Source organism: Cupressus sempervirens, chromosome 8, assembly GCF_028749045.1.
Source record: "Cupressus sempervirens isolate cs-2001-9-10 chromosome 8, ASM2874904v1, whole genome shotgun sequence".
NCBI lineage: Eukaryota > Viridiplantae > Streptophyta > Pinopsida > Cupressales > Cupressaceae > Cupressus > Cupressus sempervirens.
In genome coordinates this window covers 135,496,206-135,514,518 of record NC_143125.1, presented here as the reverse complement: position 1 = coordinate 135,514,518, position 18,313 = coordinate 135,496,206, and the positions used below count along the sequence as shown (strand labels likewise).

Sequence of the window (18,313 nt, the reverse complement as noted above, 5' to 3'; positions counted from 1 at the left end):
TTACCAAAGCTACCATACAACTATCCATCTATTTTACTCTCACTTAAACAACTTAAAATAAAATTTTCTCCAACAACTTGAAAGGAAATCTAACTAAGTGGAAGTAGAAAACATGCAATAATACCCAATGTTCTTAATCACCATGCAAGTCTCAACAATGAAAAAGAGAGCAATTTTGGTATTATCTTCGCAACAATTTCTCCAACACTTTACAAATGAGAGCAAATGGCCTTTTATAGAGGCCAAAAATACAACGGCCGGTGGGGATCAAAACAAGATCAACGATCCAGATTGGATCCTCAAAACCCTAATTAGGGTTGCCACCCCATCGGCCAATGAGAAGCCACCACCTCATCAATGGACCAATGAAAAAGGTGCAAAAAGTGGCAACCAATGAGAAGGCACCAAAATGGTGGCCAATCAGAAATAGACACTTGTCCCATTCTAGAAGAAAGAGAAATTGCCACTTGGGCTTACATCAAATGATCTTTTAATATAAATCTTCCCTTTTCTTTCATTTTCTTAGCTAAGGCAATGAACTTAGCTAGCCTTTCATTAACTTCTTCCATAGGAGGACAAGGTGTGTGCTTCGCCCTAAGTTCGGCTAACTTCACCACGTTGCTTGTTAATTTCGCTTCTATATATCTTCTTTGCCAAGGGGGATTGTCCTTCCTTTAGTCTGTCCCTCATCCGTATCATGTCCACTGCACCGATATTGGTGTCAATTATTCGCTTCATTTTCGAGAAGGGTGTTTTGGGCATCATATCATCTTTGTCTTTCTTAGTCTTTGTCCGCTTGGGATTCTTACTTGCACTAACATCCTCAATACTCGTCGCCCTATTACGGGATGGTAGAGTGGTGGACCAAAAGGCATGTAGAACTAAAGGAAGCAATCCTTAGACTAGAACGAAAGAAGGATGTCAGCTTAAGGACCCCTTTCAACTCTAAATAATTAAAATTCACCTTAACCAATAACCTTACAGTGACTTTTCGGAATTAGGACTAGACCTCAAGAACTTCAAACCCTTTGCAAATCAGAAATTTAAACATCTAAAGCTATCCACCACTTGTCCACAAAGCAAAAATCAGACATTCTCATATATCCTCTCTCCCAACAAAAACCACCTAAGTCTGATATGGAAAGTGCAGTCCTAAATGGACAAAATCAAACCTTCACACAAATCGCCCATGGCACATAAATCAGATCTGCCCTAGCAAAAATCACCAAACAATGGAGGAAATCTGCCCTTTGCAAAGTCTTCAAATAATGAGAATTTTGTCTCAAGAGGAAAATCGCCAAGGAATGGAGGAAATCTGCCTTGAACAAAATCGCCAAACACCAAAAATCTGCTCCTCAATAAAATTCGCCTAAGCATGGAGAGGAAAAATGAAAAGTGAGGAAGAAATAGGAGAGAGGCCTCCTCTTATACCCAACTTCTCACTCTCTCTAAGCCAGCCGACTTGGTCTTGGAGAAGAGAAAAAACAAAGTTAAATCAAAATTGAGGCCCACAATTAAATACTTAGCTCAAAAATTAATTTTGCCAGAAGGAAAATTGCACTTTTAAATTGCCATTTAGCTCCAATTTGCAAAAAAGAAATTAAATGGTGCCTTGGAGATGGTAGATATTTCCATTTAATGAGGATTTAATAATTAATACATCATTAAAATTGGATTTTGGCTAACCAAAATTGCCATTTAGGTCCAATTTGCAAAAAAGAAATTAAATGGTGCCTTGGAGATGTTAGATATTTCCATTTAATGAGGATTTAATAATTAATACATCATTAAAATTGGATTTTGGCTAACCAACAGCCATTTTTCAATATTAAATTACCGATTTCATTAAAAGCAAAAGTTTTTCAAGGCAATTTTAATCAATTAAAGCCAATTTTTTGCAATTTTTACACAAATCAATTTTGCTATGCCAATTGGATTTTTTTGAGAAAAATAAAATAAAATTGCTTCTAGAGCCAAAAATCAATTTTTGCAATTTAGCCTCATTTCTACAAAATTAAAATTTTCACCAAAGAAAAATTTGAGATTTTCCAAAACTCGAGTCTAACAAAATTTCTTCTTTTGAAAGATTATTCAAATTTTCACAGTTATATCCGGATTTTCAAAAGAAAACGTCTAAGTATAAATTTACAATTTTATCCTGCCAAATATTGCTCTTTAAAATTGTTCGGCCCAAGGATGAAATTGGTTGCTCTGGAAAATCAAGCGAAGCCGGGTGAAAATAAGCTAAGTCTCTCCCACACTTGGCTTGAAGGTGTCCAAGGCTCAAAAATCCCAAAAAAAAAAAAAAAAAATTCTTGGACAATCCAAAAATTCACCAAGGCGACTAAAAAAGGGGGTCCCCAAAAATTTTGGGGCGATGGTGTGAGAACCTCACAACACATGCTCAACATGATCATCCTCATCCTCATACTCATCCTCATAATCCTCATTATCAGAGTCAAATCCATTACTCATGGCCTTAGGGTCCTGCACTGGGTCTCCTTGTGCTCTAGCCTCCTCCACTGCCATCGCTACTTTCGGATCCCAAAACCTCAATACTCTTCCTTCAACTCCTCTTTCTCTATTCTTTGTGTTTGCAAGTGATGGAATGACCTCTTTAGGTCTTACTCATTCTTAACATACCATAAAAAAATAAAAAAACATTTAAAATTTATCTTTTTGTCTTTTCTAGACACTACCTGTCAGCTAACTCAAGTTGACAGGAGTCTATGAGTCAGCCGAATCAGCTGCCTCAGCAAGTCAGCCAAGACTCAGGTAGGACTCAGCCAAGTCTGAGTCTTGAGGCAGTTTGCCTCATTTTGTTTGGCTCGGCTTGGGACTCGCTCGAGTCCTTGTCAGACTCGCCGAGTCCTGTAACGCTAGTATTGCCCAATCCTAATAAGGTTTATACTTCATTCTCTTTTACCACCAACATATGTTCCTTCCAATATTTATGAATATCACGATTATACAAAGATACGAACTACTGTCAATAAGCGTACAAAAGCTCAAATTTTCTTCGTACTTTCTAATGGTGTCATCATGGGAGCCATAGGTCTCACATGTCATGCCTTCAATATCTAAATAAGCTACAATTGCTTGATATATGAACTCATTACTATCTAATAATAAAAAATTTGCAACAATTCCAATAGGATCATTTGATCACTTTTAAAAATTCACCATCTACAACCTTTTCACTGGATCATTACTAGCTCCCTCTGAAGTTTTGTCATTATTTCAGCAATTTATGATGATGTCTTTTCTCCCCCAGAATCTACTATCTCAATTCCTTCTTTGTCCTCCTCATTACTAATTCCTCTTCATTGTTGTTCACACATATTTGATTAGATCTGCAAGCTTCCTAGCATGTGAAACAACGACCTTCTCTCCTCAATTGATTCTTGCTCATTTTAGTAACTGCATTCAATGCTCCCTAGAAACACATGCCCTATATTTATAGCCTCATTGTTTGAAGGGGACCTTTTGAGGTCATTGAGATACATCCCATATCAGCTCAGGAAATTGTGAACATCCCCAAAACACATACTGAAAGTTCGGGTGTGGAAGGGGACAACTAATATTCCCCAAGACAGCAGGGACACCCAGGCATACTCGAATCATGCCCTATGCCCCAGCCATTTTTGAAGATGACTTTACAAAACATGTGCATTTTTTAATTAAAAAAGGTCAGATTGTACATATATTGGTGGTGGAGATATATTGCAACATGTCACAACATAAGACTTCATAAATCAGCCTTACACAAGTAATAATGAATATAAGTGCCACTGCAACCATCCATCTTATCACTTGTTATATAGTGTGCAGGAATGGACACTAATTGGAGAAATAAATCATGAGCGCATCAATGATTACATTCATTAGAAAATGACAAGTGTTGCATAAGTTAAGATTCTTCCTTTCAAAGAAAAAATGAATAATTTATGGGACAACCTGCCCAGATGTCATATAATCTAATCAGCAAGACGGCAGGGACACCCAGGCATACTCAAATCACGCCCTATGCCCCAGCCATTTTTGAAGATGACTTTACAAAACATGTGCATTTTTAAATTAAAAAAGGGGCGGGTTGATCAGAAGCAACAGAAGAACAGTAGCTCAAAGATGCCATATAATGTAATCCCCAAGACGGCAGGGACACCCAGACATACTCAAATTATGCCCTATGCCCCAGCCATTTTTGAAGATGACTTTACAAAACATGTGCATTTTTAAATTAAAAAAGGGACGGGTTGATCAGAAGCAACAGAAGAACAGTAGCTCAAAGACGGGTGAAGAGCATCAAATCTACTACATTAGAGGCAAGTTACTCACCCTACATTTGTTTTTTCAAGTTGCTTTACATTTTCTTCAATTTTTTAATACATAGTAAGGGCATTGACACATCACATATCAGCTCCAGAAATTGTGAACGTCCCCAACACACGTATTAAAAGCTGGGGTATGGAAGGGGGCAACTAGTATTCCCCAAGATGGCAGGGGCACCCAGGCATACTAGAATCATGCCCTATTCCCCCACCATGTTTGACGATGACTTTACAGAACATGTGCATTTTTAAATTAAAAATGGGATGGGTTGATCAAAAGCAACAGAAGAACAGTAGCAGCATGGGTTAAGGGCATCAAATCTACTACATTAGAGGCAAGTTCCTCACCCTAAATTTGTTTTTGCAAGTTGCTTTGCATTTTCTTCTATTTTTTAATACATAGTAAGGGCATTGTGATTCCTCTGAACTTAAAGCCTTCTTTGAAATTCCAACAAAAATCATGAGCAATAGTGATGGTTGTCATACTGAGGAGGTTGAGATTCAAATGGATGAAAGAAGTGGATCTCACAGAAGACAACAATCAAGGAGTGAGAGTGCACCAGGTCTAGCAAGTTCAAACTAGTTTATATATCCGTGTGAACACCTTAAACTCTATGCAAAAAGCCCAAGAAACCTCTATTACATTTTTCAACAATAGTTGATAAGAAAAACATTATAGGAGGGAGTGAGGAATGATTTTTCTATTAGTGCCACAGAGGATAAAGGGGCAGCTCTACTAGACTTTATTATCATCTTTTTGGAATAGGAGGAAGGTGTGAAAAGTTGTGGATTTTAGCTAGAAGACATGGATATTGCAACAAGTACCAACATCCTCCAATGAACAGATTGGCAATATCTAGAAGATGTGGATATGGGTATGGATAAATGCATGGCAACATTCCACCAACCGTTGGGGATGGAAAAACAGGTTTCAGTGATGTAGGCACAAAGGGCCTCAGTTTGTTGATGGTGTCAGTAAAGCAGAGTGGGGCCAGACAGAGGCAATGCTGATATACATATTGTACAAGAAAAACTAGTAATGATAAGATGCATAAGAATTACATTTCAAATGAAACTCTGGGAAATTGGGAAAGTAGAAAAATTGCAATAACTACTAAGATATGAATTGTATGTGTCAAATATGTCAAATATGACTGCTGATAATTACTGATATTTTATTATTTTATGGTCTGTGATACTGTCACTCACAAGATTATATGAAACCCTTATACAACAATATTAACCATGTATGAAAATGGAATTGGATAATAAATTGCTGGACAAATATGGCAGTAGCAATAAACTACCCCGAAAATAGAAACCCTAAGTAGCCAGCATAATCAGAAATAATGTATACAATGGCAGCCACAAACCCTCATTAATTGATCACATTGGGTTGAAAATGTCTTTCAATCAACCATGAGAAACAAAAATTACTTTTGAGACGTTTCCAGAATTCCCCAAGATATTCAAGGGAATCTTGGTTGTCCGTAAGACATCCCGATGACTCCTGGTTGTCTCTGCCATCTCCAGATGTCCAGGTGGCAATGGCAGGACACCCCCTTGTCCCCAACTTTTGACGACCTCCCCATCTCGGATACATGGGGCACGGGGGGGGAGGGGGAATGCGTGCCAATGTTTCACTGATGCAAGATGATGGTGGCAAGGTGTTCCTCCATGGAAACAACATGAGTTTCAATTAAACCTACTAGAAAATAATATGTACAGACTTTCATACAACACTAAAAGTAGGTCTAACTACAATCAGTCAAGACTCAGGTATAAAAGCCTACATGGCATGATGGCAGATTGTACATATATTGGTGGTGGAGATATATTGCAACATGTGACAACATAAGACTTCATAAATCAGCCTTACACAAGTAATAATGAATATAAGTGCCACTGCAACCATCCATCTTATCACTTGTTATGTAGTGTGCAGGAATGGACACTAATTGCAGAAATAAATCATGAGCGCATCAATGATTACATTCATTAGAAAATGACAAGTGTTGCATAAGTTAAGATTCTCCCTTTCAAAGGAAAAATGAATAGTTTATGGGAACAACCTGCCCAGATGCCATATCACGACCAGCCCTACAACAAAAATATACCAATGTACAATAAGCAATAGGAATGTGTGAAACATAAATACTGACATTATATCTATAGGAAGTAAGGCTATTCAACAAATCATGCCAATGCTGCAGAATTTAGTTTTAGAACTTTCAGAAAAAGTGACTACCTCTTATTACTTGTTGCTTGAAGGGTTTTCACAAATGCTTCAGGAAAATGTTTGAATCGCTTGTGCACAGTTTCAATTGAACGTATCTACAAAAATTGAGAGCAGAAAAATATGTTATTATTTGAAATAAACTCTGGCAGACAAACAATAAAGTAGAACAGAAATCCAAAAAGGACTTTCAGTTACCAGCTTTAAACCCTATTTGAATCCAAATATAAATATGTGACCCAAAACAATCGCTAAAAGTCTAAAAACCTTTTGCCTTTTAATATATTATCAATATATTTATGACTTTCATAAAGGTTCCTAATCACATTCTATTTTTACTAAAATATGTGTGACTAACATTACCACGTATTTAATAATTTGCCATCTTATTGTCCCAAAATTTAATCTCATTACTGGGTAATCTTCGATATCAACAAATCTAGATGCCAAAATCATCTTCACAAGACCAGGAAAGCGATGCATATTTACCTCACCCAAACGATCCTTTGCTCCAATAAGACCCCCAACAATAGCAGACAAAACTGTGTACCACACATGAAGATCAAGAATATAGATCTGCAAAACATCCAATGTAGCATCAGCTTCTGCGTTTGCTATGTTTTCAATAGACACCAGAAATTTGACAGCAACAATGAACTAAAAATTTGGTCTGCTTACAGCCAGAACTGGTGCCCAGAGAGAAGCAATAGTCAATGCATTGTGGTTATCTGCAAAATGACCACACATTTACAAGGGTATTATTTGGGAATACTTGCCAATCCAACAACATAAGCATTTAAGATTTCATCACATCTAGGACCACGTGCTCGGTGGCATAAAAAAGAGAACACAAACTAGAATAAAATAAAAAGGAATAACAATTCAAGCCAAACTCTCAACCACTAAACATTATTTTTAAAATGCATAGAATATTAATTATTGTTTGTGTTATAGTTGTCAATTTTTCAATCTGCCCGCAAAGAACTTTGAATCAAGTGAGTAAAAATCTAGTTGAGAAAACAATAACTTTATGTTTTGTTATCATTTGTGATTCCGTTAGGTGCAGTAAGATAGCCAATTTAAGCTTTATGGATCTCCATGTCTGCAATTTTTACAGAGATTGCAGGGGATATAAAAAGAAAAATGCAAATTCGCAAAGGCTATTAATTTACTTATTCCACACGTAAATTACAAGTTCTATCCATGAGTATCCTGTTAGAGACTGACTGCAATCTGAATTTGGGTGAGATTCATAAAAAATCTCAACCATTATGAAAGCACTAGAAGAAGAAGAAAATCAAAAGAAACGCGGAAAGCTTCAAGATTGTCACAGTTATCTAACATTCAATTCAACTAAGAGAATATCAACAATAAAGCAGATCGAGAAAAAACACATGCATGTATAAGATATATCAATGTCCATTAAAATTCCTGTTATCTCATTTTTGTGCAACATGGATGACATGAGTATATATTTTGAAGTATACATTTGAAAATGCAGATGGCCCTTAATGTCCTCCAGAACTGAAGAATTTATAAAGAAAATAGTGAGAAGTAATTCATGCATCAGCATAAAAATAAGAAAAGTTAAAAGTCTATCTCACAAACTTAGAATTTAATGTACATGTGATAATGCACTTAAAGGAGAGTTGAGCACAATTGCTAATTGGTAAACAAAGAATATTTTGAAGTATGAAGAGATTTAGAAGGGATTCATTCCTCTAATTTCAAAAAACAGAAGTTCAAAAAAGCATTGTATACAATGTTCGAGCAAATATAGCGCAGAATATTCCAATCGGGGTAATCTAAGCAAGGTTAAAGAACAAAGCATTGTATACATACAAGTGTAAAGGTGAAAAATGCATAAGGCCAGATGACCAGTAATATGAGGGTTAGCAGGGGAGAAGCAAAACTGACTCAGTTATAATGCGAAGGTTACAGGTGTGTCAATGTCGACCCATTCTCTCAGAAAAAAGAGTATCTTACAAATAGATATCTAAAATCTTTAAAAAAAAAAAACATTAGACCACCTGATCAGAGATGTCCAAGACTGCCAAAGAGATCAATTATCCAGATAGGTTCTATTTATGATTATATGTTATCTAACAAGTGAACCAACATCCAAATCTCAACATTATCATTGTCAAAGGAGAACCAGGGTGCAAACCTAAATTACCGATTTGGATGCGGTAATTTTATTTGTTTTTGGATGTGGTTGCGAGAGGAAACGTATATATATGTGAAAAGAAATGCAAGAAATAACCTTAAAAAATCAATTTAGGCACATGCATAATGGGGAACTTAAGTTGTTTTTGGGTTTTTCTTTACATTATTGGCTACTGGGCCTGCGGATGCTGCTTGGTGCTTCTGGAAGCCCTGTGGAAGATAGCTGGAAGCCAGTCTTGGCTTCCACGCGTATCCGGAAGCCAGTAACTGGCTTCCAGCCAGCTTCCACAGGGCTTCTGGAAGCACCAAGCATCTGTCCGCTTCGGATGCAGAGGCCTGGCCTATGCAAGAAGAATCAGTATTTTAGGTGCAAACCACTCCGTGAAACACAGATCTGTACATGAGTATCCTAGCAACCTCAAGCTGAAACACAGAAGAGGATAGATTTCTAAAGAATGAAAACTAACCTGAATTCAGGGATGTACGTATTATAGTATGAATCACTTTCTTTGCAATGCCACAGTTAAGAGAAACATATCCGGAACTTAAAATATCAAATCCTAGTATCAATGAGGAGCCTGCCTGTGGCTTATGAATCTGATACAGATATCTCTACTTATATAAATGAACCAGCAACTTCTATTCTAATTCTACGAAAATAACAGCAAGATTCATATCTTATAAACATAGTGTTGGAGTAAATGAGATTTTATCATATACATATGCTTAAGCTTTACTTAGGCAGCCAACATAATAAGTTATATGTATTTAAAAATATTAGAGCTTTTAATATTTGGTAGTTGGACACCAGTTATGTTGGTAAACAGATTTGTCACTGCATGTGCTTCTTCACAAATGACCCTGTTCACCCTGTGCACAGTGACAAATGTTCCAACAATTGGATAGACTGCAATCTAATCACTATCAGATTACAATCTTCCTCTGCAACTGAGAGGGGCAGGTCCCTCATATGATGGGAGTATTGTATTTTCAATGTACATTTCACCTGCAACTATGAAATGAAACATGACAGAACTAAATAAGATGATTTACATAAACCCCAGTAGGAGACATACGAATACTGAAAAATTTTCACAAAGGATGCAATACTGAAATGAAGATAACAAATCTCAACATGCGAGGAGATAAGTCAACCCATCACATTCAGACCAAGATACCACGACCTGTTTGTGCTCCATCGATTACATATGCCACTTAAGCTAGAAACCATCGGATTCCATAAATACACAATGATATCACCAACTCAACATACAATAAATCAGTAATGATAACCCAACAAACACATTTAGACATATGAACTAGATGCATTCACTATTGTCCTCCTGGAAATATACAAGTCCAAAAGCATTGCATACTACATGTAAAACCAAAAAGTTTGTGATAATTTAACTATAGTTTCCCTTCCATAAAAAATATCCCCCCTATTTACATTAAGGAAGTGTCTTGTATTTATAGGCATCATTTGATAACTAACTAACTTCCTGGGTTACTAACTAACATTAATTTGTGCTTTTTGGAGAGGTTAATTAATCTCACAATTTTGTGCAAAAAGAGATGGTTAATCAACCTTTATATAAATTAACCAAAATACAACTTGAAACTTGGATATGCCAAGAAGAAGGTTGAATTGTTAATGGTTATGGAGGAGCCACTGAGTCTTTTCTCAATCAAACAGTCATTTTTGTTCAAATAAGTTCTCCTTCAGGGATATGTTCTTCAATTGTAACAAATGATTAACCTTACTTTCTATCAAGTCATGGTCCCCTGGAATGGGGTAAACCTTTTTCCAATCTCATTCTATCATATGATGCGCTCACCTTCTCCATCACTGGTGATTCTGGAGAATCTTCTCGGCACAAACCATTTTCTATCTTGTCTTCTCTGTGGCATGGCAAGGAATGGTCAAAATCAAGTCTGTCCAATCAAGAATCTCTTCGTTTTCAAAAGTTTCACCCTCCATGCACAACATTTCATAGAATCTCTAATCTATTGATTGAGTTTGTAAAATTCTAATTACTTTGTGGTATATATTGGAATCTGTCTACAATTTCTTGATTGTTCATAGTCTTGACCAAATTTAAACATTATTTCTCTTTGAAGTCCATCAAAAAATTTCCAAAATCTCCAATTACTTTTAATGAAGTACTTTGTTAATTCCATTGAATGTAAGAATTGATATCCAAATTCCCCTGTATAGATCATATATTCAAATCTATCAAGATTGCCAATTTGTTCAACATGCTCCTCTGTCATTCATTAATGGCTCTCACCTTACAAGTTGTATATAGCATCCAATGATAGACTTTGGCCTAGGTTTGAAAGTAATTGAGCTCGAGCCTATGTGTCATTTTATTGGTATACTGGATGTATGCACCTCATTTCTGAAAACAATGTGTAGGCTATGAGGAGCTGATAATAGAGAATGTAGACTTTAGAGTTCAAGTTTGCACTTATAAAATTCTTATCATGCTTTGACATATCCTGCAATGACCGAATTCCATGACACTAAGGAATTCTGTGACATTACACCAAACAGTTAACGTGCCTCATCTTTGTTCCCAAATCTTGCAAGGTTCGAACATTCATTTGCGAGTTAAAGAATCACTTACAATAAATGCATTTGTTCATATCCTCGCAATCTTTTAATCACAGTAATATATGCAACGCACGTCAAAGACCACCTTCATGCTACATTTCCAAACTTTGCTTGTGTGCATCATATTCTATGGAATTGGATGTCTTTGAGGCAATTTGCTAATAACAGATTTCATTCTTCATGATCAGTTGTCATGGATGACAAGCTTTGGCTTTAGAAATTACATAGTACTTTCAATCAGTACAATGTGTGCAAGTTGTTACTTCTGGCTCCATGAGGTTGGGTATTTTGTCACACAAATAACGGTCATCTACCAAGCTTGCATTATGTTACACAAAGGGAAAGATATGTTATCAAACAACTCAAGCAACTCGATTATCGCCCAATGCCTATGTCTTCGCACCAATCTTGGAGATTGCAAATGTCTCATATGTAGTTATTTAGAAGCCCCATGGATTCAAACTGCCTATCATCCTGCAAACTTTCATTCTTGACGAGGGGGAGCATATGAGTTCTCATTTGCATAAGTATCTTCTTCAGAATGTGAGGTTGTGAACATTAAAATCAGCTCAACATTTTATGCACATTCCATGATCTGGACATTTAAAAGTTCTGTTAAAAATCTGAAACCTCTATGAAATTTTCACCATTTCGTACTGTCAAAATAGCATGCCCTGTATATTGCCTTTGAGTGTTCTCAATTTGCATCGGAAAGGTGGTTATAAATTCTGAGGTTAATGAATCCTTCCAAAATTCATTTTCTTCAAAGCTTAACTTGCCAGGTTAAGAAATGGTTCAATTTTATGTTTTTTCGACGCATTCATTAACCTCATTAGTTTAGTTTTAATTTAAAAATTAAACAAGGTTAATGAAATGCTTAAAAATATGTAGATTGAAATGATTTGTCAACCTCATTAACCATATTGGTTAATCGCCAAAGAATACATTAAAACTGAGCTTTGCTTAAGTAAGGATAAGTTTTGACTCAGGAGCCCATTATAAAAAATTTGAAATGCAAACAAAGTTGAAGACTAGCCGAAGACATTCAACTTGCAAAAGCAATGAAATTTTGACAAGTGATTAAGCATTCTAAAGGTAGAAGTCTGGTGTTTTAATTCTGCCTACAGCCTTAAAAAGATGGATTTTTGGAAATTTGAGAATGGAAAAATGTGGGAGTTGTAAGTGATTATAGGGGAAATTGTAATGTCCCCTTTTTGGGACATTGGAAAATTTAAAGACATATTCATATAATATTAAAATTGACTATTAGAGCGTGAATTAAAATTATAAAAGGTCAATTTAATATTATAAAGTGGGCATAAAGTGACAATGAGGGATAAGACGAAAAGATGGGAAGGGAGTCGAAGAGTCACAACTTTGAGGATTAAAAGGAGAGAGACTTATTCATTCGGAAATGTTTGGTTTATGATTCAGATTTCAGTTTCTCTCTTGCGAGAGTTGCTCCAAAAGCTTCAGCTTTCATCCAGCGTGAGGACATAAACCCTCGTGTCAAAAGACAGTGAACACAAACCCATTGTCCGTGGAGACATCACATCAGGTGTCTCATGTGTACTTACATGCTCTTTCTTAGCATTCCAATCTGATTATAAAACCGTGTTTAAGATTGGACTTTTGAATGCTAGTTGTTGCATTGTAGATGTATGATGCAATGATATATTTTAAGGTATTTAATGAGTTCACTGGTTTATATTGTTGGTCTATAATGCGATTTCATATGTTTATGTTATGAATATTACTATGAGTTAAAAATTGGATAAATATCCAGTTGGGATATTTCAGTGGTATCAAAGCTTCAACCCTGGCATCCTGTCAGGTCTAATCAGATACATTTTGGCAAAAGGTGAAGGTTTATTTCAAAGTTGACGTATTAATCTAAGTCGAAAAGCTAATATTCTAGAAAAATCTCTACCTGTTGCCATGAAGGCGACTCACAAAGTTGGATATATATTCCGGTGATAAGTCGTGGATAATGGAAAACTAGCAAACTACCCAATACCCTGGATATGTTGTATGGTATTGGATGCACAAGCACAAACTATAGCGGCAGAAATATTTGGACTCGTTTGAATCTAGAAAGACATACTAAGGCATTCAACGAGTGCAAGATCATTTCAGAAAAGACAAGTTAGTAATTGCTTGGAGTCTTCAAACCTATCTTCTATAGACAATTTGGGCGTTCTTTCAAAAAGCAAGAGGAACCTTTGAAAAGTAATATGAAGAATGCTTGCCAAAAATCTCCAGGAAGAGATTAGGCGACAATCCAATCTGGAGATGAGAATTCATCCTCGATTGTTCTTAATCGGGATGAATTGTTATCAATGAAGGGAGATAGAAAGATTCAAGATCCTTAGGTTTGAAAGACTACATAAAAAAAAATTTGGAGCACTTCTAATGGAAAATTGGTGATTGCTTTATAAGATAGATGCCACAAATCTTGGATAATTATATATCTTACTCCTGAGACGAGACATCATTCATTTGCGAGGAAGTTTCCATAATCACTTTTACATATCAGTGTCATGTATTCTAAAGAAGGTAAGTGCAAGGCCAAAACATTTAATATATTTGAACCAGAATATTTTAGAAGGAATTATTGCAAAAGTTATATCACATCAGTTGTAGCTGCCGTGAGATATAGTTCATGTGCGATATAGTCTTTTTGAAGCTTGAACATATGAGACATGTGATACATGTTTCCCTTAAAAATGACAGGAGTATCAAAACATTTGGGCCCAATATGCCTCTCTGCAAACTTGAACTAGAAGTCACAATTGCTCTGAAGGAAACCTCGTGGCAGATCTATTTGCTAAGACCATAAGTCTCAAGGAACGGTGTTGATATAACCTGAGGAAGCTCTCCAGTCACGAATGGAACAATCGGAAGTAGTATGTGCAAAGAAAGGAATCCATAGTTTGTTGAAGGGGAGAAACATTTGACTAAACCCGTCAATGACTTCCTGACCATTGAAGCTGTGAATAACATTGGTTACGTTTCATAGTCAGAGACTAAGAAAATCTTGGGAAAGATTTATATCATATTGTTACTAGACTATTAGAAGCAATTTCAACTCGATGCTTGTGTATCATTCAAGTGACTTGGCATTAGTAGTTTGGGAAGACGACAAGTGCCATGAAATAATATTTCTTATTTGGAGCATTACTATATCTTGCCAATAACCATTCAGATTTTTCAGATTATAATTGCTTTGTCGATTATTGTTGGAAGGAGGATAATTGGGACTAATGTTATTTGGCGGAAGCCTTGCTGGAGAAGAACTGTTACCAGAACGCGGCTTCTGTATAAAATGTGAACAGTCATTGCCATTATAAATTAAAGATTCCAATCAATATTCACAAACAGAAACGTCTGTGGAGTGGGACGAATCTTGGCAGGAGTTCGAGGCATTGTGCATTTGTGTGGAATTGGATGTAACGAGGAAGTTTGCTGAAGAATGTGTGTTGTGTAATGGAGTCTGAGTGGGCAGAGGGTGTACATTGTTACAGCCGAAGTCATCAACTCAGTGGGAGTAATACAATTTGTAGTCAGAAGTCTTATTGCTGAGCGACATAATCCCTTGAAAGGGTATAACTAGCTGGAGCAGTTCTTAAAGAATGCACGACACTATTGTAGATAGTTGTCTTTCCTGAAGACGGTGTTAAGGGCTGAATGTTTTTAACCGGAAGGGGCCAACAGTAACTTAGAGACTGAGAACAGGCATGGTAAATGCTTGGGTTGCCTTTGCACAGAAAAAAAAATACATTGGATGAGTCCTGAGTCTAACAGTAAACAAGAATTATTGTAAGACATTGCACAGCCTCTGCATACTTGTGCATCTCAAGTGGGTATTACAAGATAAGGGAGTCAGACTGAAAAAATTATTGTGGAAATCAAGCTCTAATTTTTGACATTCATCATTCTAGTGTTGAAGTCAATTGGTGTTGACAGTAGTCAAAAAATTCCAGGCTATTACAGAATTATCTTCTCACTATTAATTCAAGTGGAAGTTGTTTGACATCCCAAATTTGTACCCTATCACTTTCAGATTGCACTTGTTTGCACAATTACCAGTTGTGTCTGATTTGAAGTTACAGGAATGGTCTCCTATTAGATTGAGTTATTCCTGGTGAATGCACTTTTCTTTGCTTCGTGCTCCAAATATTACTTCAATTGCTACCGATCAAGCAAAACGTATAAAACATAGAACAGTCCCTGCGCTCAAACTGATAGCAGAATAAACTGGGATTAAAAATGTGTTGTAAAGATAAGAACAACAAATGTTGTGGTTATTGAGAACACCAGCCCTCTGTAGTTGTTATGACAATGTAAAAACCTGAACTTCTGATGTGCGACCTGTACGGAAGTCCTCACTGGATAGAACATCTTTGCAGATTAATAATTAAGAAGCACGTGAAATCTTGGAATAGGATTGAGTTGTAATTTATTGCAGTTAGAATTTCCAGTGAACACGGGATAATTATTGGTGCAACCATTTGTGGAAGAAACAAGAGAACAATGAAAGATCTGAAAAGCAGTGTTTTTTCAGAGGAATTTAACAATACATCCAATGGACCCAGCTAAGAGACTTGCAGAAAGAAAAAGATTTTGGTTGGTTATATGTGTTCGAGTTGCAACTAGAACGCATGGAATCCCCAAATGATGTTCTCTCCAAATTGGAAGAGATAGAAACATATCTGATCAGAATAGAGCCGACAAAGGTTAGGCTCTTAAATTAGGCTTTACAACCTTCATTGGTGACCTTGGTCCAGCCCAGGTTTATAGAGCATCCAGATAAACGGGTTAGCCTTGTGGTTGCTTCTTGTCTCAATGAGAGAATACGAATAACATCTCCTACAACAGCCTCCCGTGATGTGGTGTTGAAGAACTTTTTGCAGCTGATACTAAAGAACTTTAAGGGTTTACAAGGTTAAGGAATTCCTATGAGGCAGGAACAAAATTGCTCGACATGTGAGGAGACTAGTACACCCGATCTTGTTTGTGGGAATTGTAATAACGAAGACTAGGCTAAAGAAATTGAGATCAGGACGGGGAAAAATGTAGATAAGATGATTTCAGCTGTGGATAAGGAACAAACAAGTTTCTACGTTGGTGATTTGGAGGTTAGCTTTGACAAACATGTTGATGAGGCCGGTTGTACTTGAAGTAATAGCATGTTGGAGTCTTCGTATGATGGGCCTTTATTGTACTAATGACAAAATAGAAACACTTTTTCCCTTGCATGCAAATCAAAAAAACAAGAGAATGGAGACCTATGATTTTGAGGAGTGTGATCAACCATATGTTTCTTATACACATGATATAAATTTAGAGGAACAATCCAAGATGACACTGCAAGACGATGCGCTGCTTCAACATGACAATGATGAGATGCATGCCTTAAAGAACCAACTGAAGGTTAGTGAAGACATGATTGTGGCAACTTTGGTACGTTATGACAGCACTCACAGAATGGTTGAGGATCTCAATAGGAAGGCTCAAAAGGGAGTGGAAGGAGATTAGCTTGTTGCTGATTTGCAGGTAGTCAAAACAGCACTTGAATCTGTGAAATCAGATTATTTATGTTTGCTTTCCAATAGGGATTGTATTCTTAAGGTTGTTGGAATATATGTTGATCAGTTGAGTAAAGGCAAGAATGAGATTATGGAGCTCAACAAGAGGACCAAGTGTACTCATGAGGCATTGGATGATACACGGATTGCTCTTCAGAAAGCAAAAATCTGGTTAGGGTCACAAATCATACTAAGGAGCATGAGAGTAAAAAGAGGTAGGAGATTTTCCAAAAAGTTATTAATGAACTCGATAGCATTCAATAGACTTATGACATGGATAATTGTCCCAAAAGACCAAGTACCAAGACTTCAAATCACATTCAGCTTGTAGACAACCCTTTGTTTGTAGTAGATGTTGATTGGATAATGGAGAACTCGCTATTCAAGTCCAATGATGACACACTCGTTGATTTTGGTCAAGAGTTCTGGATTGACAATTGTTGCAACCAAGAGGTCACTGCCTTGACAAGGGGACATAACACTAATTACAAATCAGCCTGGGATAGAGATGTGGTGAGCAATTTAGCTAGAGTCTGTGCAGTGAGAGGGGTAGCATTGTGGCAGTTGAGCAACTGGAGTACTCCACCCACTATGGGCACAAAGCAGCAGTATCATATAGATAGTTGGGAAGATGGATGGCCCTTTTGTTTGTGGGATCCAGGAGGAACATTCTCATGGTTCATAATGTTTCCAGGAGTTGGATGGCACACACTTGAGTTCCCATAATTATTTGACCACAATGGTGCTTGTGATCCCAATTGGAGTAAAACTCAGTCGGATTGAGGATCTTGTATATGATGGTAGCACACGTTAGGTTGTTCGAATCCAGGTGTTGACCGTATGTATCTATGGCATTTTGAGGATTTTGTTGTAGTTCTACATAGATTGAGACTAGATACACTAATGATCAGAGTTGTACAGCCTACAGATGCAGCGATATTTCATTGATTAACATGGGATATTTGTTTTCAGATTGAGCTACAAAGCTACCTAAAGATTCATATGGGATCCTAATACTAATTGCTTGAGGACAACGAATCTAGAGGAGGGAAGATTTGTAATGTCCCCTTTTTGGGACATTAGGACATTTAAAGACATTCATATTATATTAAAATTGACTATGAGAGTGAATTAAAATTATAAAAGGTCAATTTAATATTATAAAGTGGGCATAAAGTGACAAGGAGGGATAAGATGAAAAGACGGGAAGGGAGTCGAAGAGTCGCAGATTTGAAGATTAAAAGGAGAGAGACTCATTCATTCAGAAATGCTTGGTTTATGATTCAAATTTCAGTTTCTCTCTTGCGAGAGTTACTCGGAAAGCTTCAACTTTCATTCAATGTGAGGACGTAAACCCTCGTGCCAGTTGACAGTG

At 36.7% G+C, this 18,313-nt stretch overlaps 1 protein-coding gene across 4 annotated transcripts in view; it reads right to left on the bottom strand.

Moving 5' to 3' along the window:
• The window catches only part of LOC149541921 (callose synthase 9-like), a 185,758-nt gene that overhangs the window by 70,968 nt on the left and 96,477 nt on the right, over positions 1 to 18,313 (bottom strand). For all 4 annotated transcript variants that reach the window (XM_089796976.1, XM_089796977.1, XM_089796978.1 and 1 more), the window contains exons 21-24: positions 7,246 to 7,295; positions 7,057 to 7,143; positions 6,580 to 6,665; positions 6,404 to 6,431 (exon numbers count right to left, since the gene is read on the bottom strand). In XM_089796976.1, the coding sequence (XP_089653102.1) occupies positions 6,404 to 6,431; positions 6,580 to 6,665; positions 7,057 to 7,143; positions 7,246 to 7,295 (251 nt within the window). The remainder of the gene's footprint in view (positions 1 to 6,403; positions 6,432 to 6,579; positions 6,666 to 7,056; positions 7,144 to 7,245; positions 7,296 to 18,313) is intronic.